We start from the raw sequence: 24,635 nt of genomic DNA, 5'->3' as shown, positions 1-24,635 counted from the left end.
TTAAAAACACTTGCTTTTATCTAATAGTATATGACCAGGGAATATTCTCATGTCGTATCTCTTTCCATTTCCAGTTACAAAAACTGCAAGTTTTAGATGTATCAGAAAAAAGCATAAAGTCTCACCAAAGCAAAGTTCAATAAAGGAATCACATAAGCTTTGCAAGTTATAATAGTAATACTGCAGCTCTTCAAAAACATTGACAAATATTTCATTTTAGTTTTCATGAAGATCTAAAACAGGAATTTGCTTATATTGAAAACACTTGCTCCTCCCTTCCTCTCTTTGATTCTTCAATCAAATAATTTCCCACCCTCAAAGATGTATACATATTAATAATTTGTAAATATCAAACAATGGCGAGAAGCACTTAGGTTTCTCCGGAGCATGGTGCATGATTGTTGCCTACGACATACATGTTAACTCTCTAGTGGTGTAACTGCTGTGCTATCTATCATGTCTCTAAACTCGCTTCTATTTTGAAAGCATTTATAACTTTTTCAACTAGCAACCATGAGCCAGTGGCAGCTAGAATGCAACTTTTTCTTCCATCCTATCTATACTCAGTTTCATGGAATTTCTAAAATATATACTGGGGACATATTAGATATATACTGGGGCCATATTAAAATCTGGAAATGGGCCTCACACAAGGTTAGAGAAATCTAAAAGCATTCAGCAGAGCAGGAACACTGACAAAGACTCAGCCAGAACAGGCAATCCTCCTATGACACCTTAAGCCAAGAGGCGACTAGAAAGGCCCACACCACACTCTCCACCTTCTACTCAAAAGGCAGAGCCACAACCACTGAAGAACTAGACAGATAGCTAATCAACATCAATCCCTGGAGAGAGGAATTTTTCCTAACACCACCAAGAGTGTACTGAGATGGCTGCAAAGGTAACTTTCATGTCACAATGGCACCTGACCCTGTCTTCACAGGCCATTCACCCAAGGGGAAATACACAGCCCTCATGTTGCTGGAAAATCCTCAAATGGGCAGAAGGCCTCCTTCTTAGAGATGAGCAGGCTTCTCTCTTAGCATGTTCCCAAAGAATGGTATAGCAGCTAGAGGCTGGGGAAATATTCGACTGAGGTGGAAGGGAGGAGGAGGGCAGAGGAGATGAGGCTTACAGAGTCCCTCCGCTTACAGATACATTTCTGGCACACTTCCCAGAATAAACAGTGCTCACCCAAAGAATACAAGGGCATCAACCCACTATCAGTTATTCCACCCAGAATATGCTTTGGGGTAATGGCTTGAAGTGGGATAACCATTATTTATTTCACCTTCATGGAACAATTGTACGGAAACCAACACAGGACTTGGGAGTTGCAAGTTCGATGTCTGAGTCTCAGCAGGGCCAGTAGATCACTAAATAACAATGAGTCTCAATTGTATTTTCCTTTAAAAAAAATAGTTGGATTAAATGAACTTGAAGGGTCTCTTTAACCATTCACCCTGAAGCATTTCACTCTAACCTTATCTCCTCCAGCACCAAATGGAAACCTTCATTCTTCTGCAGCTCTTCCATTTGTACAGATTATCTAGAGCGTCTTTTTCACACTACCAATTTGTTGCTCCTGGGAAGGGGAGGTAAGAGAACAGGGTGTGTGACACATTTTGAGGCCTATGTCATGCACACCAATAGAAAAGCAGGTGCATTATATACCTGCCTTCACCTACGGCAGACCACTTGGCAGCTGTATGTCTCAAGCCAGCAGTGGCAGGCTAATAGTGCCCAGCTGATGTGTCACATGCCAAAAGCAGATGTGTGACATGTCTTTCATTTCACTGACCTCCATGTCCCAGGACACGTATGAAATGGCATGTCCTTTTATGAGGCTTTCATGGGAAATGTTGTTTCTGGGGATAAACAGGACAGTGTTGAAGTTGGTTAGGTACACAGAAGTTCTGTGTGCTGTGCTGTGGTTCATAAAACGTTCCCCCTGGGGTCATATATCCATAACTTGCCCAGCATGGCTGTATTAAGCATTTCTGCTCTAATAAAGATACGTTTCCTTATTTTTCTCTCATGGAGTACCTGGCACATTCAAATCAAAGAAGCAAGGTGGACAAAAGCATCGAGTCCCAGCCTGCAATTCTGCCACAGATTCAAAATAATTTCTCCATTGGAAAATCTGATGTGCTATTTGCTAAATAATTAAAGAACAGAAGTTATCAACCAGAGGAAAAGGCCTGTCTCTCTTGGAAGTTTAAAAGCTTTATGTTTTAGCAAGTATTCTAAATTTTACATGTCATTGGAAGAAAAAAAAAATCACTCCTAATATAAAATATTACAGAATAACATAAAAATATTCAAATCCCTAATTGTGTGACAGGCCATCAGCTGACTGCCATTTTTAGATCTCAATTAGATGTCAGTGCAATTAGTTGGAGATTTATGGGAAAGTTTTTAAAAAAAAAAAGACAGCTCAGATAGGAGGGCCACTGTTAGCCTTTCTACCTTTTATTTATCCCCTTTCCCTAATCTCCCATGGGACGTGGGGACGTGAACTCCAGCAGCTCTCTGGGCCCACTTCACAATGGCAGTCATGTACAAGTGTGCGTAGGATCAAGAAGAAAGTCTTGGCCAGCGCCATGGCTCACTTGGTTAATCCTCTGCCTGTGGCGCCGGCATCCCATATGGGTGCCAGGTTCTAGTCCCAGCTGCTCCTCTTCCAGTCCAGCTCTCTCCTGTGGCCCAGGAGGACAGCGGAGGATGGCCCAAGTGCTTGGGCCCCTGCACCTGCTTAGGAGACCAGGAAGAAGCACCTGGCTCTTGGCTTCAGATCAGTGCAGCACAGGCTGTAGTGGCCATTTGGGGAGTGAACCAACGGAAGGAAGACCTTTCTCTCTCTCTCTCTCTCTCTCACTGTCTATAACTCTACCTGTCAAATAAATCAAAAAACAAAACAAAACAAAACAACAAAAAAAAAAAACAAAGAAGAAAGTCTTCCTTCCTGAAGAACATGCAACTTCAAAACCAGCTCTGGACTGTTTATCTCTACAATTCTTACATATATATGAAAGAAACAATCTGCTTTCTCATTTAAATGGTTGCTACTTTAGGGTTTTCTGTTAGATTATACACATACACACAACATATATATGTTATTCAGATTCTACATTCAATCTTACACATCTAAACCTACAGATAAAATCTAGTTTTTATTTTATTCATTTATTTGAGAGACAGAGAAAGAAAGATAGACAGAGGGAGAGAGCTCCCATCTGCTGATTCCCTCCCAAATGCCCAACATAGGAACCAGAAACTCAATTTGAGTTTCCTACAAGAGTAGCAGGAACCCAATCACTTGAGCCATCAATCACTGCTGCCTCCCATGGTCTGCATTAGAGGAAATTCAAGTCAGGAGCAGGACCAGGATTTGAACCCAGGTGCTTCAATGTGAGATGTACATGTCTTAGCTGGCATGGAACCACTAAGCCAAGCACCTGCCTCTACTTTTAGGGACCAAAATTCCCATTTGGTATAAACGACTTTTTAATTATATGGCAGAAGGGAAAAGATAGTTTAGGTAATCAGTCATTCAACACAAATATATTTGGTTAACTGAAGAAAAATGTTTAACAATAAACTCAATCTATTTTTGCCATATCAATACAGAAATATTCATTGAGGAAATTCATGGACGTTTTTGATTTCTCAATCTTCTCATTTTATAATGGAGATAATATTGACCTACCTCATGAGCACGGGCAGAGGATTAACTAATTAACAATTGTCAATCACCATGAAAATATAAATTTTAGGGAGCAATAAGACTTTTCATTAAACTATTAATAGCTGTGCTAGTAATTTCTTCCTTCGCTGGAGAAAATTTACATTTGATAAGCACCAAAGGCTCATAGCATAATAAGAATAAAACTTAAATGGAAATTAAGTCTGAAGCCACTTCATGACATTTTAACAAAAACAAAAAGGAAAAAGATACTACTATCAAATGTAGTCTCTTGGAGACTGGCTCAACCTATTTCTGATGAATGAGACACTTCAATGGTGGCCTGTACTGGTTATGTTATTTTAGAAAAGCCTACATGCTAAAACACTGCCGCAACCTAACTTGCTTCTCAACAACTGTGTGTAAACTCTAGCTGACTCGATTCTTTCCAGGCTGTTCATTGGACAACTAATGTTAAAATAGCTTCCTTTAATTTCCTGGTTAGTAACTGATATTGTAATTACTTGATTATGTGCACACTGACTGAATTCTTGAATACTCTGTAATTGAAAGCCATTCCTTGTGCAATTGTTTTCTGTAGGAGACATCAGACTTTTAAGTCAGGATCTTTATATCCATCTGCAATTCCCTACCTAGAATGCCCAACCTTGCCCTTTGATTCAATCCCTTTCCATCCATTTCTCAATGGTCCCTCTCTCTGGGCAAGTTCACCTTTGGTCTCTTCCACCAGGCCCCTGCAAAAGGTCCTACATGCATTCACCACTCCCTTTTTTGAACATCCATAGAATGATGCACCAACATTAATAATTCTGGCATTAAAGGATAAACTGCCCCATTCAGTGTAACATTTTCAGGAACATGTGTTTTTCCCTAAGGGTAAGGCTTACTCTTTGGCAATAGAGTTCATGACTAACATTTATTTTGTGCCCTCACAATACACAACAGAACTTTTGTGTTGTGAATATAGTAAAATGCACTAACACATATACATTAAATGTGTTGCTTTCATATATTTGGTGCCCAGCAAAAATAGTCAATTGTCTTCATGGTTATTTGTTTACACTCTATAGCCCTAGAAAACAGGAGTACAAATCTTCCATATTTAAATGAATTCGCTTGGATCAGATGATTTCCCAAAGAATTTTCCATGACATTTATGCTTACCTACTAAAAGTGAGATGTAAATAGTTTTAATTGTACTAAACCAAAATTATTATGTTCTCTTTTTTTTTAGCTAACTCACAAAACTACAGAGAAATCTTTATAGCCATACTAAAAGTTGCATGGGAAAATTCTGTGCCATTAAATAAATTAACTACAAATATAAAATTTTTCAGTGACATCCATCACACAACTATCTTCCTAACACTCAATGGAGTGCATGCTAAAACCTGATGTCAGAGCCTTCTGGTTTGTGTTTTAAGAATTTTATTTATTTACTTGAAAGGCAGAGTGACAGAGAGAAAGGGAGAAAGGAAGAGAGACAGAGAGAGAGAGAGAGAGAGAGAGATAGATAGATTTCATACACTGTTTCATTCCCCAAATGCTCACAACAGCTGAGGCTAAGTCAGCTGGAGACCAGGAACCAAGGACTCCTTGGCAGGAACCCAAGTTCTTACATGTTGCCTCCCAGAATGCATACTAGCAGGAAGCTGGATCAGAAGCAAGAACAGTCAGGACTTCAACCAGGTACTCTGATATGGCATGTGGGCAGCCTAAGTGGAGGTTTAACCCACTGTACCACAATGCCTCCCGAGGGCCTTAGTTTTTAACATTTTGAATATGGTGAAGTTACCATAAAGTATTAGATGCAAATAGGGTCTTTTGTGTTTATTTCTAAAACATGATATGCTCTATTCTGTATAAACCAAACATCAAGGCCTTCCTAAAATGATGAAGACACTTAACTAAACTAGTTCTCATTCCTTCTAATTGTCCACTCCCCCTAGCATCAGTCACGCATTATTCCTTTTTGCATTTCAAATGAGGGAAATTTTAAGATGGAATGCCAAATACTAATACATATCAACTGTTTCAAAACATCTCAGGATTCTGGAAGACAATCAAATCTGGAATATGACTCTTGTGAATTATTCTTAAAGGAGCCATTATCTTTAATAATCCCAATAATACGAACATCAACAGTACCAGTAATACATAGTGTCCATCACTCCTGTCCTTTCACTGTGTGCCAGGTACCTTACTAGGATGACACATTTATTATCTCACTTACTCATCACAACTTTATGAGGCAGGCAATTTTATCACCTTTTCACTCTTGTCCCTATCTCGCAATAAGAAAACTTGAGATTAAAAATTTAAGTAATATGTCCAAGGCCGCACAGTCAGGAGACGTGTGATGCGCATTTTAGTTGACCAGTTGCCAGAGCTGTCCATTTACTGATCTCTCTAACTAGTCCCATTAACCACACAACACTTTTTACTCGTTTTAACATTTTGAAGTTGTGTTAATTCATTTCTCCTTTAGAAGATTGGTAAGAATTAATTACTACTGAATGATTACATTGATTTTTTAAGCTAATGGAATTTTTAATGAAAATAATACGAAGGGAGATGATGGGAAACGGCAAGTCTGAAAATCAGCCATAAAAGCAGCCTGTTAAGATTCACAAGATGGTCACAGATTCTAAGCAATGAACAGTAAAATTAAATTTGCCTGATAATTTATTTTTTTTTGCTTTGATGGGAGGGGGTTGGTGGGCATAACTGATAATTCCCTAGTAATAAGATTTCCCACAGAGATGGACATTAGTATATTTTTTGCCAAAAGAAAAGAAAAACCCACTGTTCTAATCCTATGAGAGGAAAGCACCCTGCTTAGCATCCATTTGCTGGATTTCAATGAGGCATTAAACCCTGTGTGTCAAAATTCCTCATCTTGAAAGACAAGAACACTAGCCAGCCTTAATGCTGTATACATCTTGCTGCTTTGGATAGACTCACCGGGTGTCATTTCCACTTGCTATAGCAATCCCAGAGACAAGGGGGCTTAAATCCAGCACCCAAAGTTGAAGGAGGAAGCAACCTGAGTGGAGGATAGCCTTCCTTCATTTTTTTTAAAAATAATAAGTATTAAAGATGGATCAGAAACGGTGTGGACAAAAATGAGGGTAAGGTGGGAAGAAGCTCAGATCATTCCAAGGGAAAACTAAGGCACAATCCAAGGAAAGAAGAAGGACGTTGGATGGCCTGGTGGTTCGCTGTGGGTTCTGGCCTACATCTACAACCAGTCCTCTAAACAATCCTAGCCAGGAAAGTATCTCAACATTTCACACAAAAACAGAACCCACCATCCTAACTTCCAAACCTGCTCCTTATCATTCCTAAGGTTCATCAACTGAGGTCATTCAGTTCACCTGAGGACTTCAGGGACCCCCTTGGTCTCATGTCCCACAACTAATCAATCACTGCATTTGGAAGACTGTACTTCCTAAAAACGTTATTCAACCTGACCCTCTCTCTGCTCCTAGAACCACTGCACTGGCTGGGACCCCACCCTCTCTTATTAGCACAATGACAAGAGCTTCCTGTCTGGAATCCCTGACCTCCATGTCCCTCCTCCAATCCACTTTGCACAACCTGTGTTTCCTGCCCTGCGTGATACCTTCATTGCTGACACACTGCCTACCAAAGCCATTATCAAGCATTGCTAAGCCTCTAAACTCAATAGTCAAATAACACTGTCCTTGAATATCCACTATGTAAAATAATTCCTGCCTGGGCTATTCTGACTGATGGGAAGGGATGGCGAATCTCTGCTAAATCTACCTCCGCCCCTGCCTGACTTGGATCTGTGAGGTCCCTCAGCAAAGTCTGAAAAGAACAGGCCAGAGAATCAAGTTTACACTCTTAGTATGGCCTTCCATTGCCAGACCCTACTATCCCTCCTCAGTTCATGTAGTAATGAGCCTCCAACATGATCTCCACTTTCTGGGATTCACACCTATGCATCATTTTTTTCTCATATCTTACCAGAGTAGATCTTGTGACCAATAGACTATGGCAGATGTAATGACGGGCCACTTCCAAGACTAGATCATAAAAGACACTGCAGCTCCCAACCCTGCTGCACAACTCTCTCTCTCTCTCTCTCTCTCTCCCATTACTTTTCTATGAACAGCCTCTGCCATGTCATCAGCCATCTTCGGAAAAGCTGATGTTATGGAAACACCCATCAGCTACCTTGTGACAGCTCAGAAGTAAAACTGCCAACCCATTCTGGCCTTCAGCCGACTGTGGCCCTAACACCTTGACTGCAGCCTTCTAAGAAATCCTGGATTAGAATCTCCCAGGTAAGTCATATTCCTGACCTACAGAAACTATGAGGTAACAAATGTATGGCTGTTGTTTGATATCAAAAAGGTGTGGAGTAATTAACCAGTATATTCATATTTTCTCACTGATTCTCTCTCTTAAACGTTTTCTCCTATCCTATTCATCTTTCTCTCCCCCCAACCAACCACATCCTCACCATCACTGAAGGCATCCTATCCTGTGTTTCATCATGTGCCCCCCTCCCAAGCACTTTCCTCCCAGAGGAAACTGGGTGCTACATTCTCCAGACTGACTGATCACATGATAGGAACTTGATAAATGTCTACTGCACAAAAACGCTGATAGATTCATAGTGGTGTTTTGGGAAAAGACACTTCTGGGAGAAGTGGTGTTTTGGGAAAAGACACTACCTGTGGACAGTCTTTTTAATGTGGCAAGAAATGGTGCCATACACTTCCTATTAAGCCAAGCCAAACCATAGTACCTAATAAGTATGGTAACAGTTGTGCCAATAAGCATGTGTCCCCTGGAAACCATCCACAAGAAGAAAGTGATCACTATTGGACTTAGGCGCCAACTCCACCTGTGAGAGGTCACAGTCAAAGTCAAATCAAAACACGGTTTTTTCCTCTTATGTGAGACACTGGGATACAGGAACTGGAAAAGGGGGGCAGTCAGCTGGAGGAAGGAAGGAAGCAAAGGGCAATGAAGGGATATGGAAATAAAGGGAGACAGGATGGAGTGCTGTATGCACCTGTGCTGCCTGGCTGCTAACTACCACTTCAGGCCAAGGGACACAGGACCATCAATAACTGCAGAGGAGGCTCCACTTAGGTTTCCACAGGGCCAAAGAAGGTGATAGGAAGAAGAGTTGGTGGTGTGAAGGTTGTATTCTTTCTCCCAACACAGAGAGGTACCTTCGTGGAAATACAGAAGGAAAGAACAAATCAAAGGGAGAAGGCTTGTGCCCTAAAATTAACCTGTGAGCAAGGAAGAAAAGCAGCGTGCTAAATTACAGGGAGAAAAATATTCAGAAGAACAAAAGAAGCAAAGCAACAATGCAAAGACGAGCTCACTAAGAACTGTTTTATTTAATTTCTTGAGAGAGAAAAAAACAAATAGGGGAAAAGATAAACAGAACCCCCATCCTGTTTCACTCCCTAAATGCCCACAGTGGGCCAGGGATGGAGGATGAAGGGATGAAGCCATGAGCCAGGAATTCAATCCATGTTTCCCATACGGTGGCAGGAATTTAATTACATGAGCCTTTGTCTTTCCGTGCCTCTCAGGGTCTGCATTAGCAGGAAGCTGGAGTTAGGGGCTTGAGCTGGGCACTGAACACAGGGACATGGGCACCCTTACTGGAGTCTTAACTACTAGGCCAAATGCCACCCCAGATAAAATTTTAAATCTTTCCCCTTTGAGTACATGATAATATATATAGAATATTTAATATAAAATAGTAAACCAGGTCATAGAGCTGCAGGACATGGCTTTTTGATAACCAGATAAAAACACTGGTGAAACGCAAATGCTTTAAATAAAAATTAAGTATAAGAAATAATAAGCAAATGACAGATTTGACAGATTTCTTTATAGAAAGCTTACAAAAGCACTCTCAAGAGTCTATCAACTTGATAATTTAATTAAAGTAGAGAATATTGTTATAAATTGGACTACAAAAAATTTCATTTTTAGGCTGAGTAATAAAAATATATGCTTTAAGTAATTTGTAAATTAAGTGGAAATGTTTTATTGATAGAACAAAAAAACTTAGTGTTTAAATGTATTATAGTGATTTTTTTTCTAAAAGAATATTTCTTTCAAATCATTTTAACAATGACAACCTTTTCTACAGAAAATCAACTTTCCAAGAATCATAGAGATAAATAAATTGGTAACTGCTCTTCCTTCTATTATCAGTTTTTGTCACCAGATCCTAGCTCACAAGAGATCTGAATATCCACCTTCTACTCCGTATCTCCCACATCAGAAAACCAAGAGCTGCAGGGGTCATCAACACAGGCACAGTTCCAAGGACGCGCCACAAGATGCGGCAGGCATTACATAGAAAACCTGACATCAAAATGGACGTTTCTCAAAGTGAATTCAAATTTTAGCTCGGAAAATAGTTCAGTGTACATGCCACTGGATGCATCCCAATATTAATCATGCATTTCAAGGCTGAAGTTAGTGAAACTCATCACCCCAATTTTCCTGGTTTACACTTTTGTTTTAGTCACCAGGGGGAGCTAATACTGCTCTGTGGGCAGGTAGCGTCTAAGAATTAGATTTAAAAAGGGCGAGGGGGGGGGTGGTTCATTGATATGGTAGTAAATATAATTCAAAAATTATCTACACTGTCCACACGGCAAATATATCATACATGCCAAAAAAGAAGGAATTAAGTGTATGTTATCTTGTTGTTGTTAAAAAAAATAAATTAGAAAAAAATGAAAGCCATCAGTTAGTAGAATCTTGCTGCACAAAGGACACACAAGAACCCAGTCTTTTATAGTCATCTGTGGTCCTATTAGGGTCTTATTCTCCATTCTAATTTTGTACATATGCCCATTGGCTGCACCGACTTTGTCATTTTCTCAGTTTGAAGAAACAGCTCATCTTTTGCTCAAAGAAATCCCAGATAATTGTAACTATATTGAAACAAATGTTTCTTTACCCTTTCGCTTCAAATTTTCCCTTCTGTTCCAAATATATTTTTGAGTACTTTTAATGTGTGTTCAAAGAGTTCTACCCAATAATCTACTTAAATTCATTCTACGACTCACCCAGGAGACTCAATCCCTTTAAACTTTGAGAAGCTCCAGTTGGAACAAAGAGGGGGAAAGGGTTCAGAGTTTGTGGAATAATCACCTCGAATCGATCGATTTCCCCTGAAGGTAAAGTGGAAAGAAAGGAGGAGTGAGGAGTTCCAGTCCAATTCCTTGAAGTTTAAAGGAACTAAGCCCTGAGGCACAGTGTAGCGGAGTCCTGCCTTCCCCTCCCAAGACCTATTAAGAGGTCATGGATCTCAGTGACATTGCTGCTATTCCCCAAAGACAAGATCCCCAGCCAGAGACTTACACAAAGAGCAGGGTGTGGAAAGAGCCTACTTTTAATGGTTTCTTTACAACCCCACTACCTTATAGTGAAAGTAGCTAACATTCTGAAGCATTGACTTTCAAAATAAACAACTGAACCTCAAAAAAACACGAAAGTGCTTAAAAAAATTAAGTGCTTTCAGGAAAAGTGTAAATAATTCATTTTTTTACATTGTATCAGGTTGATTTTCACACGTGAGAAAAGGCTAAATGGAGCAGAGCCCTTACGTTCACAAAAGTGTACCCAAATAGTTAAGCACTGCCAGGACACCAGATAAATCGCATGGCTGCAGAGGGCCTAAGAAATAGTACATCTCTTAATTCCACTTCCCCAGCAAAGAGACCCCACTGTCTCCACATCCCAAGTGCAGCCCTGCATTTATAATTTTTACACTTCTCCACAGGGACACACTGACAGCTTTAATCACCATCAGTGACCATCAAGGAGAGGGTGGAAATTCTTGAAGATATCCTCCCATGGTTTGTGTTCTTGACATTTTATTCACAATTTTGGGCAAATGAATCCTGAAACCACACAATTGGATCATCATATATTTATTATCAGTTATACAACTAAAGCAAACCATTTATCTTAAATGGCTGTAGTTCCATGGACATCCAAAGGCAATGTTTTCTTATGCACAGATGCATACTGCCAATTTTCTTCTTGGATTCTTATTCATTTCAAACACACGAATTTTTAAAAATTCAAATAAATCAAGGAGCAAGCCATTTATGAATGTAGTTATAACTAATACAAGATACTCCCCCGCTTAGGTTTTACTTGTCACGTGTCACGCATCTATTTTCTGTTACTAGGAGATTTCATCCTTCCCATCCATAATCAGTAGCTTTCTTGTGATTCACAAGTTGTTAAAGCTGAATGAGAGTAAAAACACCTCATTAAAAATGGATATTAAAAATACAGAGAAATATTTCTTAAATTACCCCTTCAACATTTAAAATATTTAATTGTAGTAAATTAATAGCTCATCGATTCATACTGGGAAAACATAATTCATCAGTGTGGCCCTTTTATAATACAATACTTAAAAGCATTCAAAGTGAGAAAAATGGACCTAAAAATGATGATTTTACATCCAGGTTTTGGTAGAAAATTTTGCAAATATACCAAGAGTAGAATGTCAGACCAGGTTCTACTATCACAGAACTCTGTGGCATCAAAATCAGCAAGGAAATAACGAGGTTTTTAATGGAAGGGAATGGTCACTTTCTCCAAAACTTCACTCAGCCTTCAGCTCAGGAGTTACCAGCAGTTATGGATGATCATCATATCTTTGGTAAATGCACAAAACTCGGCAACAGCCCTGACAGATGAAGAGGATGATATATCCACCCTAGCACTTTCTCTAAATCTAAGTTGTCTGTTAGCATGAAGAAAAGTGGCCTCTGACACATAGGGAGCATCATTCTAGGGCAGAGAGGATATTCTGGGTATCCCACGACCAGTCAGAAAGGACACGACTCATAACCAGCCATCCAGGAACAACCAAACCTTCCGGAGAGAAGGACAATCTGCAGTCAGCCATCCGACCTGTCTCATAAATTCTACACTCTACCATGTCCAGCAAAATGGACTCAGGGAGCATCTTATTTAATTTTAACTAATCCCATTCACACAAAATCCTCAAATTTTGATCAACTGACTTTAAAATTTCTTTTACTGCAGGGTATTGATGGTCAAGCACAAGTAATCAACAACCAAGTGGCCACTCTGGCCCTCCCACTGCTGGTAGAAGCTCTTCATCAGCCACCAAATGAAAAGCAAGGGAAGAAAGAAACAGATTAATCATAGCTTACCAAAAGTTGACAAAACAAAATGGAGTTTATCAGGAAAGGTATTGGAATTACAAACTTATATCTACCCCCGAGAACGGCGAACCCTATGTAGAAATTCAATAACATGCTCTCTCTTTGCTGGCTTTGTGAGATATCTTTTTCAGTTCTAACAGCTATTAAAATGATTTAAAATAGGGACTGGAGTTGTGGCAAAACAGGTAAAGCTGCTGCCTGCAATGCCAGCATCCCTTATGGGTGCTGGTTCAAGTCTTGGCTGCTCTACTTCTGATCCAGCTCCCAGCTAATGCACCTGGGAAAGAAGCAGAAGATGGCCTAAATGAACCCATATGGCAGACCTGGAAGAAGCTCCTGGCTTCCTGGCTTTGACCTGGCCCAGCCCAGGCTGCTGCAGCCAACTGGGGAATGAACCAGTAAATGGAAGATTTCTATCTCTACCCACCCCCTACCCAACTCTGCTTTACAAATAAATAAAATAAATCTTTTTTAAAAAAATTAAAATAAATGGAAGTAGATCACATGAAATTATTTTTCAATTGTTTTTATCTTTTTTAATTTCTTCTGTTAATTTTTTTTTAAGATTTATTTTATTTATTTGAAAGACAGAGTTACAGAGAGAGGTAGAGACAGGGAGAGAGGTCTTCCATCCACTGGTTCACTCCCCAGATAGCCACAATGGCTAGGGCTGCACCAATCCGAAGCCAGGAGCCAGGAGCCTCTTCCAGGTCTCCCACATGGGTACAGGGGCCCAAGCACCTGGGCCATCTTCTACTGCGCAGGCCATAGCAGAGAGCTGGATCGGAAAAGGAGCAGGCAGGACTAGAACTGGCGCCCATGTGGGATGCCGGCACTTCAGGCCAGGGCATTAACCCATTGCGCCACAGTGCCGGCCCTCTTCTGTTAATATTACACAATGCTAGGCCGGCACCGCGGCTCACTAGGCTAATCCTCCGCCTTGTGGTGCCGGTACACCGGTTCTAGTCCCGGTCGGGGTGCCGGATTCTGTCCCAGTTGCCCCTCTTCCAGGCCAGCTCTCTGCTGTGGCCAGGGAGTGCAGTGGAGGATGGCCCAAGTGCTTGGGCCCTGCACCCCATGGGAGACCAGGATAAGTACATGGCTCCTGCCATCGGATCAGCGTGATGCGCCGGCCGCGGCGGCCATTGGAGGGTGAACCAATGGTAAAAAGGAAGACCTTTCTCTCTGTCTCTCTCTCTCACTGTCCACTCTGCCTGACAAAAAAAAAAATATATATATATACACAATGCTTACGTTCTTACGTTTACGGAATGCATTCATAAATATGTGTGTATTATTATGAAGGTGAATTTTTCAAGTCAAAAATATTTGGAATCCACCAATCTAAAAAGTGAGAGATGTGGGGCAAGTATTGCCACACAGCAGGTTAAGGTGCCCCTGCAATGACACCATCCTAGCTCAGAAGTCCTGGCTGCTCCACTTCTGCTCCAGGGATCAGAATCCTAATGCTCCTGGGAAGGCAGTGGAATATGGCCCAAGTGCTTGTCCCCTTCCACCCATAGAAAACCCTGATGGAATTCCTGGCTCCTGGTTTCAGCCTGGCCCAGTCTTGGCTGTTGCAGCCACTTGAGGAGTGAACCAGGGAATGGAAGATCTCTCTCCCTCTCTGTCTTTCTCTCTCACACACATATACAAACAAATAAATCTTTAAAAAACAATTAAAAAGTGAGATGGATGTAGAAAAGGTGACTGGGAACAGAACCTGTGGAGGTCAGAAAACTGCATTTTAGGGGCTGAGGGTGACCTAGAGAATGAACTAGTTAAAAGTTAGAAATATTTTAGGTAAAAAACAAGAATTTGTCAAAAGGAAGGGAAACAGGAAAAGGGAACTTATAGTATCTTAAGCATAATTAACATAGAAATAAGTGATTGATATATAAATGTTTGATTACAAAGTATGAATAATTAATATAGAAATGTGCAAATAAAACTTATAATTTCATAACATGAACTAAAAAGTTAAAATATCACATCTACTTCATGTAATTTATTTCTACTAGCGATTTGATCAGCAAAAGAACAACAAAGTTCTGGAAGCAATTTCAATATGCCTCTAAGAAAATGATGCCTCATTGTCTGAGATCCTCATTTCCCTTCTTCTCATTACCAACAGATCTAGCTGTCAAAGGACTATATTATTCAGCAGAACCACTCTTTAATTTGCCATAACCATACTATATATGTATTTTTACTTTCTTAAAAAAAATCCATGGGGCGGCCATGTGGGTGCTGGTTCAGGTGCCACCTGCTCTACTCTGTTCCAGCTATCTGTTGTGGCCTGGGAAGGCAGTAGAAGTACCTTTGTGGGAGACCCAGAAGAAGCTCCTGGCTCCTGGCTTCGGATCAGCTCAGCTCTGGCCATTGAGGTCATTTGGGGAATGAACCAATGGATAAAAGATCTCTCTCTCTCTCTGGCTCTACCTATCTGTGTAACTCATTCAAATAAATAAAAAATAAATCTTTTAAAAAAATCCTTGGCAAGAAAAATAAAAGAATAAAAATACAGATACCTACATTTTCAGTTCACCAAAAAATTATGTAAAGTTCCCACCACATCTCTTAACTTTTAAAACCAAATTAAGCAAACATACTAGTTCAGACTGATGCACCACACCTAGTCATCCATTCAGTTCATTTTCCTCAAAAATGTGCACCCATACAGAAGCAAAGATTGTAAGGAAGCCACTAATCCAGTTAGCACTTTATAAATCTGGCCTGCAAACATGTTTCCCCAAACTACAGACGACTTCTTCCCACACGTCCGTCCATCTACTCATCAACCAATAGTACAGTCAGAGGGTTAAGAACTAATACAATCCTACTGCGTTTTTCCTGCCTTTATGCCTGAGCAATTCACATTAATGATGTGACAGAATACTTAACAGACAACTCAAGTTGTCTCTCTTGCAAATTAGCAAGAGAGTAGAGAAAAAATGAGTCAGAACAACAAGCATAGCGTATTACCAAATGCACTTTACACATTTATCCAGTTAAGTGTAGCTTAGTTTTGATGATTTACAATGCTAGTTCTTACTCAGTTTTGTAAGCATAATAAAGTCTCCGTAATCTCAGCCTTCCCCACAGCACCCTGCTATTAAATCTTTGTTGAGAAGTGTGATGAGACCCCTCTGGCTTCCAGCCCTCCCCACCCCCTGAGGGAACTGGCAAGAAATGATAGGGTTTGCGGATTAGTGAAATGAGAGGTTCTCTGCGCTTTTCCTTCTTTAAATATATATTTTGATAATCTGTCTTCTGCATCAGAGAGTCCCTACAGCATTAGAGTGTTGACTCTCCTCTCTTCCCAGCCTCCAGGAAAAAGACAGCAAGGCTGGGGCAAGACAGGTGGCTTCCATCAAATGCTACAGTGCAACAGAGGGATTTGCTTTTTTTATTTCACCTTTCCCCTCTTCCTTCAAGTGGGGATGAGATGTAACTTACTTATACAAGTTGGACTGGAGACCAGAGGAAAATAGCACCATGAGGCAGAGAAGAGAGAACCCATCTGCATGAGTGTGGCCTTGTTCCTTCCTATCTTTCGGGGCTGTTTTGCATTTCCTGGCACAGAACAGTGTCCACATTCCAGAATGCCCTTTGGGAACAGAACTGTATAGATGACACCTTTGGTCCTTGCATCCCTTGCTAGATCACTGTTTATGAGTTCAATTCACACTGGCATCTACTCATGATAGGACCGGTTACATATTCAACCCTCAAGCCGACTTTCAGATCTGCGTCTAGAATGGTTCAAATGTCTCTATGTTTGACTTCATCTCCAAAGTTTGGCTTAGTCTAGGCTCACTGAGCAAGACTGTACCAGAATTCCAAAATTTCTGATGTGGAGTGAATCTGTTTTCATGAAGGCAGACTCTCCAAGTAATAGGCATCACCCTTGGGAATGAAAGTCACCAAGGAACAGATATCAAGTCACCCCCCAAAAAACAAACAAAGAAAACATCTTTCAGTCAAAGGAAAGAAAGAAAACAGGCAGGGTTTCTATGCCTATTTCTAAGCCACAACAGAACTACCCTGAGTAACTACCATAGATGTCAAACCTCAGTTTTCTGTTATTCCGCAAATCAAGAAGTTAAAACTGTATTCTCTTCTAATTCTATTTTATAATTAAGCCTCCAGAACCTAACTCAGAATTCCCTTTTTCTTCCTACAAACTTTTCATCAAGAAATCTTGATGCCTATGGTCTAGCTGGGTAGGGCCAAACAAATAAGTAGACATCAAGATTAATAGAAGGGAAAGCACAAAGAGCAGAGAATAAATTGAGAAAGTAGCAAGAAACGACAGAACAGGCAGGGAGAAGGGAGGGAGAAATATATGGACAGGGAAATATGTGGACAAGAGTCTTGGAGGAAGAGTGGAATCAGAGGAAAATCAACAATGACACAAATGGGACTGGGTGAAGTTAAAAGACAAAAGAATGAAAAAGAACTATACAACATCCAAAGAGCAAAATCAAAGGTGGGGGGAACAAGTAGAAAGCCCCTCCTTTGCGAAATCCAGCCCTCTGTCAGTCAAGCAAGGAGGAGCACATGGACAAAGTAGGAATTCAAGAACAGGGAGCAAGACCCCTCCCCCATCCAGAAAGACTGGCAAGGAGGAAGAAGGTAAAATCATACTATTTCTCTTCTAATTAAAACACTTCCCTGTGTCTTTAATCATTCCAGATCAGACTGGAGGGCACCATTTCGGCCAATTCAAGCTTTAACACCTTAGAGAAACGTGAATGATCCTGACTTTGTCTCCCCCTGGCCTTCCACTTCTACTTTGTCCCCTGAATCCACCCGCTTCCCCAAGAAACCATCCTTAATAAACACAAACAGGAGCAAGTTTACGGTCTGCTGACACGAGCTTCAGTGTAAGTCACAGATTAGCTCTGTTTTCCTACCTTGGATCAAAATGTGTGGTCACTGAACACAGGCCAGATTCCTTGCTTTTAGCAAGCTTAAGACCAAAATGAACCAAATATTTTATTAGGAGTTACATGTATTTTTTTAAAAGACAATCAATTATTTAACCCATAAGTAGTATCTTCATCATACCATGTATGGAAAATCTTGCATCTTCTACACAGATGTTATAAAAGTTGTATGAGACAGAAATAATGTCCTTTGCTTCTATTCTATTTCATAGGGCTACCCGTAGGAAAACAAGGAAGTCAGTAAAAATGAAACACTAAGTGGAATTTGCAAAGCTTGTTTTTTAAATTATCTGATTTATAAAGTGGCCCTTAACATGAGAGACAGTCCACTCTTACCTAAGACAAGACAGCTACTAGCTGGCTCAGGATACACTCACCACATCAGTCTCACTTACAGACGCCCATGCTCAAGGTCCTGGGTCTTTACCATATGTTAGTGTTGATTCTACATGACTCAAGCTTCCTCTAAAATGCCAACTATACTACTGAAATAACATCTCACCAATTATCTTGCACTTAACAGGATCTTTCAGACAGTTTATGTTCTGAGGAAAGTATGCATTAAATGAAGTCAATTAAATGCCTATGAGCTAGAAAATGTAAATAAATCCTCAAAGAATACAAATACACACCCAACAGAATGCCTGAATTAAGACTAACAACACAAATGTTAGCAAAGATATACAACTAAACTCTGATGCACTGCTGGCAGGAGGTAAACTAGTCCAACCATTTTTGGGAAACAGGTTTAGAAGTTACTCATACAGATCAACCTATCCTACCTCCACACCCTCCCCTTCAGTAACTTGGCAATTCTACTCCTACATTATTAACCCCAGAGAAATAAAACATATGTCCACAAAAAGATCTACTTAAGAAGATTCACTACTGTATTCATAAAGCCAAAAATTAAAAATAACCCAAATGTCTACCAAACAAGAGACTAGAAAATCAATAATAGAATATTCTTACAATACTAGAAGTGGTACAATCGCTTCTCTGCCTTTTGGCCAAGATCAAGTATAGAAGTGATACATGCTGAATGCAACTCAGCAACAAAAGGAACAAACTACTGACAATAATAGACATTATGCTGAACAAAAAAAGCTGGACACACAAAAGCGTGTCTACTGTATGATCCCTTTTATAAGAAATTCTAGAACAGGCAAAATAAATCTGATTTAAAAACTTAAAAACTAGTTACTTCTGGTGGAGCATGATTGATCAGAAAGGACATGAAGAAACTTTCTGGGATGCAAGAAATTATATCTCGAGAGAAATGTGTCACAGGTGTATCTGGTCAAAAATTAATCAAATCACATAGTTATGATGTATAAATTTCATATACATACATGTTACATTAAAATCATAGTAATAACTTATAAAAATAATAAATATGTAGTTAGTTGTTTTGCTTTTCATGGTGTTATGGTGTTATGGCAATTCTGAAACTACTTAATGTATATTCCAGGCTCAAACTTATGAGTGAACACTGATAATGATGGAAATGTTCTCCATTAAAGAAAGAAGTAACAAATAGAGAAAGGAAAAAGACAAGCATGAACCTACAGGCTGGGTTAAATTAGAGGGAACAATATGAACACGTGCTTTTGAAAAGACAGAGAAAAATAGAGACATACGCACATCCTTATTTATGTGTGAATTTGTGAATCATATTACTTTGTCTTATGTGTGTTGCAGTAAGTATGCATATACATTTTCTAGTTCTGCTGCTTAGATGTCTATTTGAAAAGGTGCACCTGTAACAATGAACATACATGACACTCATATCTTGGCTTCTAAATATCCTGGTCCTCTTAAGCTAACCAGGGGTCCTTTAAAATAACAGAAAAGCTGATTGCACATTGGGACAAGAAACAAGCATGATGTTCCTGCAGCATCTGTTTGCACCATAAAATAAATCATCAAATTATGACAGAGACATATTAAAGAGACACAGGATCCAGTCTGAAGAGACTTCCATTGGCTAAACAGAATCTAAGCATCAAAATAATGATAGTCATGAATTATGATCTACTAAATTAGATAAGAAAAATCCAAAAATCCAAAATAATATGGAAAAATAAATTATCAAATGAAAAAGGAAAGAAATTATAGTAAGCCAACTATAAGCACCAAAATTATGAAGTTAAATGGGTATAAAAACTGTAGGAAGAGTTTCATGACGATGAGGATATTTACATTATACCAAAGATTTGCCCACAAATTTCTTGCTATACTTTACAAAGGTGAAAGTTGGCAGACTGCCAGCTTAAACAAGTATTCAATGTTATTACCATCAACCTTGGAACAAACCAACATCATGTACATCCTGAGCTGACAAAGTGAGAAGAGCACATCACTTGTTTGGTCTTCTTGCTGCAGGTATATAACCTGAATTTAGTCATCAGGAAATATCACACAAGTGATGGGCATTCTATAAGGTCACAGGAAGGTACTCTTCAAAGCTTCCATGGTCAAGACACACAAAAAAAGGCTGAAAGACATTTCCAGCTTAAAGGAGAAAGAGACTTGACAAATCTTAAGCATGATCTTAAATCCCATTGCCAACACCCCCCCACACACAAAATGATAGCTATAAAGCATATCAGAGCAGCTGTTGAAATATAAATATTAATTGTGGATTGGGCAATAGCATCTACTAGTATTAAACGTTAACTTTCTCAATTTTGGGAGGTATACTGTGGTTATGTAAGAAAACGTATTTGTTTTTATGAAATACACAGAATGTATTAATTGGGGTCTATTGTTACCAACTTTCTCTCAAATGAGTAAGAAAAAATGGTAAGTGTTGGGAGAGGGAAAGAATAAATGGGGTAAAATATAAGTAGTTGGTGAACCAGTTAAATAATGTATGGGAATTCCTTGTATTACTTTTGTAATTTTCCTATAAGTCTGGAATTATATCAAAATTAAAGTTACATACAACCCCCCCCACACACACACCATGTAAAAACTATTAAAAAAAAAAAAACACCTTTGGCCAACATTGATATAGGCAACATCAATTCTCAAACTTACATCCTAAGAAATGATAATGGGTTCTCTGAAGGATACTCTATGGCCTAATAAACTTGCTTACTGTGCTCCCTTCTTGAAGAGAAGAGCCCCAGTGCACATTTATAAAAAAGTCTTTTTAACTGGATTTAATCCAACATTTCCACAAAAATCTATCCAGGAAGCCTAGCTATAATGGAACACCTATTAAAATCTTGCAAAAACATACATATTCTGCAGAAAACTGAGAACCACTTGCCTAATAAATACATTTTCTATACAGGATTATGCAAAGATTTGTGCTAGGAAAACAGAGTGAGAAACAGAGAGAGAGAGACAGAGAGAGACAATGTCAGATTCAAATAGTAAGAAACAAATTACATCTATCTAAACTGGCTATCATCCTGCAGTATCCATACAGATTGGTTCTTGGACCCCCATTAATACCAAAATCTGTGGATCAGCAAAACCCACACATAAAATGAGCTAATATTTCCACAAAACCTACACACCTTCGCCCACACACTTTACATCTTCTCCAGATTACTTTTAACACCTAATACAGCAACAGTACTATGTAAATAGTTGTCATGCTGTATTGTTTACAGAATAATGACAAGAAAAAAATGCCTGGGCTGGCGCCACGGCTCAATAGGCTAATCCTCCACCTGCGGCACCGGCACACCGGGTTCTAGTCCCAGTCGGGGCGCCAGATTCTGTCCCGGTTGTCCCTCTTCCAGTCCAGCTCTCTGCTGTGGCCTGGGAGGGCAGTGGAGGATGGCCCAAGTGCTTGGGCCCTGCACCTGCATGGGAGACCAGGAGAAGCACCTGGCTCCTGGCTTTGGATCAGCGCTATACGCCGGTAGCAGCGCGTCGGCCACGACGGCCATTGGAGGGTAAACCAACGGCAAAAAGGAAGACCTTTCTCTCTGTCTCTCTATCTCACTGTCCACTCTGCCTGTCAAAAAAAAAAAAAAAAAAAGAAAAGAAAAGAAAAAAGAAAAGAAAAATGCCTGGACACATTGGTACAGCACTTTTTTTTTTCCAATTCTTTTCTTTTCTTTTTTTTTTTTTTAAAGAATGTTACAAAACAAGGAGATTATTATGACCTGATTCATGTCTCTTTTTTTGACAGGCAGAGTTAGACAGTGAAAGAGACAGAGAAAGGTCTTCCTTTCCGTTGGTTCACCCTACAAATGGCCACTATGGCAATCCGAAGCCAGGAGCCAGGTACTTCCTCCCGGTCTCCCATGTGGGTTCAGGGCCCAAGCACTTGAGCCATCCTGCACTGCCCTCCCAGGCCACAGCAGAGAGTTGGACTGGAAGAGGAGCAACCAGGAAAGAACCGGCACCCCAACCGGGACTAGAACCCAGAATACCGGCGCCACAGGCAGAGGATTAGCCCAGAGAGCTGCGGTGCCATCCTGTCCAATTATTTTCTTTTTCTTTTTCTTTTTTGACAGGCAGAGTGGACAATGAGAGAGAGACAGAGACAGAGAGAAAGGTCTTCCTTTTCCGTTGGTTCACCCTCCAATGGCTGCTGCGGCCAGCGCACTGCGGCCAGCGCACCGCGCTGATCTGAAGCCAGGAGCCAGGTGCTTCTCCTGGTCTCCCATGCAGGTGCAGGGCCATCCTGCACTTGGGCCATCCTCCACTGCCCTCCTGGGCCACAGCAGACAGCTGGCCTGGAAGAGGAGCAACCGGGACAGAATCCGGTGCCCCGACCGGGACTAGAACCCGGTGTGCCGGCGTCGCAGGAGGAGGATTAGCCTATTGAGCCGTGGTACCTGCCAATGTCCAATTATTTTCAATCCATAGGTGGGTCAACCCATGGATGCAGAACCCACAGGAATGGAGAGCCAAGTGTTTTTTAAAAGAGAATAGAGGGGATGGTGCTGTGACATAGCAGGTAAAGTTACCACCTGCAGTGTCAGCATCCCATTTGGGCACCAGTTCCATTCCTGGCTGCTCCACTTCTGATCCAGCTCTCTGCTGTGGCCTAGGAAAACAGTAGAAGATGTCCCAAGTCCTTGGGCCCTTGTGCCTGCGTGGGAGACCTGGAAGTAGCTCTTGGCTCCTAGCCCAGCTCTGGCTGTTCTGACCACTTGGGGAGTGAACTAACAGATGGAAAAGCTCTCTTTTTCTCTCTGCCTCTGCCTCTCTGTAATTCTGCTTTTCAAGTAAATAAATAAATCTTAAAAAAAAAAAAAAAAGAAGAAGAAGAAGAGAGAGCATAGAGGTTGGTGTTTGGCATAACAGTTAAGACAGTCTTAGAATGCCTGCCTCGTAAATGGGAATGCCTGGGTTCAAGTCCCAGCCCCAGTTCTAGTCCAGCCTTCTGCTAATGTGCACCAAAAGAGGTGACGGCTCGAGTACTTAGGTCCCTGACACACACCTGAGAGACTCAGATTGAGTTCCCAGCTCCCACTTCAGCCTGGTCCACACCAGGATCTTAAGGGCATTTGGGAGTGAATCAGTGGATAGAACTCTCTCTGTCTCTGCCTCTCAAATAAAATAAATAAATAAAGATTAAGTATCAGACTTTACAGGAACACAAAAAGTATAGCTAACTCAGGCAGAAAGAGATCAGGGAAATTTTCCTTGAAGACATGATATTTAAGCTAAGATAAGCTCATATATGCTACATTTCTTTGAAAAAAGTATACAAAAGGGTTTTTTTAAACTATTTTGGTCATCCAATAGTAGACTTTGCTCTTATATGGTATCAGCGTGGTAAAAAAGGGAAAGGAAATATATCCATTAGATATTAAAAGTCTATGTACAATTCAAGATATAAGAAGGATTATAACACTAAAGAGTCAACCCAGACTTCTTTGAAAACCGCCCCTGGACTTACCTAGGTATTCAAGTGGAGGAGTGAAATAATTGGAAGAGACAAACACATAAAAGGACTAACTGAAAAAATTGAGAAATGGAACAGTATGCGAAGACAAGAAGTGCTAAGTATTGTTTACCTGTGAGCTGACATTGATTAATCTTGTGCTCTGTGATATCGCTCAGCGATTCAAACACCTGGAGGCAGCTGTCACAGCTGTGCACAGCTTCGTCTTCTAACTCGTCCCCGTCTTCCAGCCTCTTCTTACAGTCTATTGCCTCTCCATCTTCAGTCTTGTCTTCAAGTTTACAGTTGGGGTCTGAAAGAAAATCAAGGATGTAAGTGTGGGGTTTAAAGACAGGTTCTTTTAAAGTAACGTTTAATCTTCTTGCTAACAAAAACAGACACACCGTCTTCCTTGAAGCTGCGACAGGAGGGTCGCGGTGCAGATTTTCTTACAGAAGGATCAAAAAGTGAGCCTTCCCCAAAATTTTTTGGCTTGTGATTATTGAAAGAGTTCTTCCTTTTTCCCACCATGTAGCCCTTTTCCTACTTTCCCGTCAAATAACTCATCCACCCATAGAATTTAATTTGTCATTTTTTCCGTAACCTTTTAGGAGGCTTTGCTTAAAAGAGAGAGATAAATCACTTTTAAATTAAACAATCTCTATTGTAATGGGGAAAAAACACTGTGATTAAGAATTAACTCCTTTTTAAAAAATTTTATTTATTTGTTTGAAAGTTAGTTACAGAGAGAGGGACACACAGAGACAAAAAGAGAGATCTTCCATACACTGTTTTACTCCCCCAGATGACTGCAACAGCCAGGATTGGGCCAGGCCAAAGCCAGGAGCCCTGAGTTTCTTCCAGGTCTCCTATGTGCATTCAGGGCC

The 24,635-nt window shown here is 40.3% G+C and overlaps 1 protein-coding gene across 5 annotated transcripts in view; it reads right to left on the bottom strand.

Annotated features, from left to right (window-relative positions):
• ZNF521 (zinc finger protein 521) overlaps nucleotides 1–24,635 on the bottom strand; it is a 297,436-nt gene that overhangs the window by 241,154 nt on the left and 31,647 nt on the right. For all 5 annotated transcript variants that reach the window (XM_008261154.4, XM_017344089.3, XM_070050372.1 and 2 more), the window contains one exon: nucleotides 23,882–24,061. In XM_008261154.4, the coding sequence (XP_008259376.2) occupies nucleotides 23,882–24,061 (180 nt within the window). The remainder of the gene's footprint in view (nucleotides 1–23,881; nucleotides 24,062–24,635) is intronic.

This window comes from Oryctolagus cuniculus, chromosome 10, assembly GCF_964237555.1.
Source record: "Oryctolagus cuniculus chromosome 10, mOryCun1.1, whole genome shotgun sequence".
NCBI classification, from domain to species: Eukaryota; Metazoa; Chordata; class Mammalia; order Lagomorpha; family Leporidae; genus Oryctolagus; species Oryctolagus cuniculus.
This window is presented reverse-complemented; position numbering and strand designations above follow the sequence as displayed.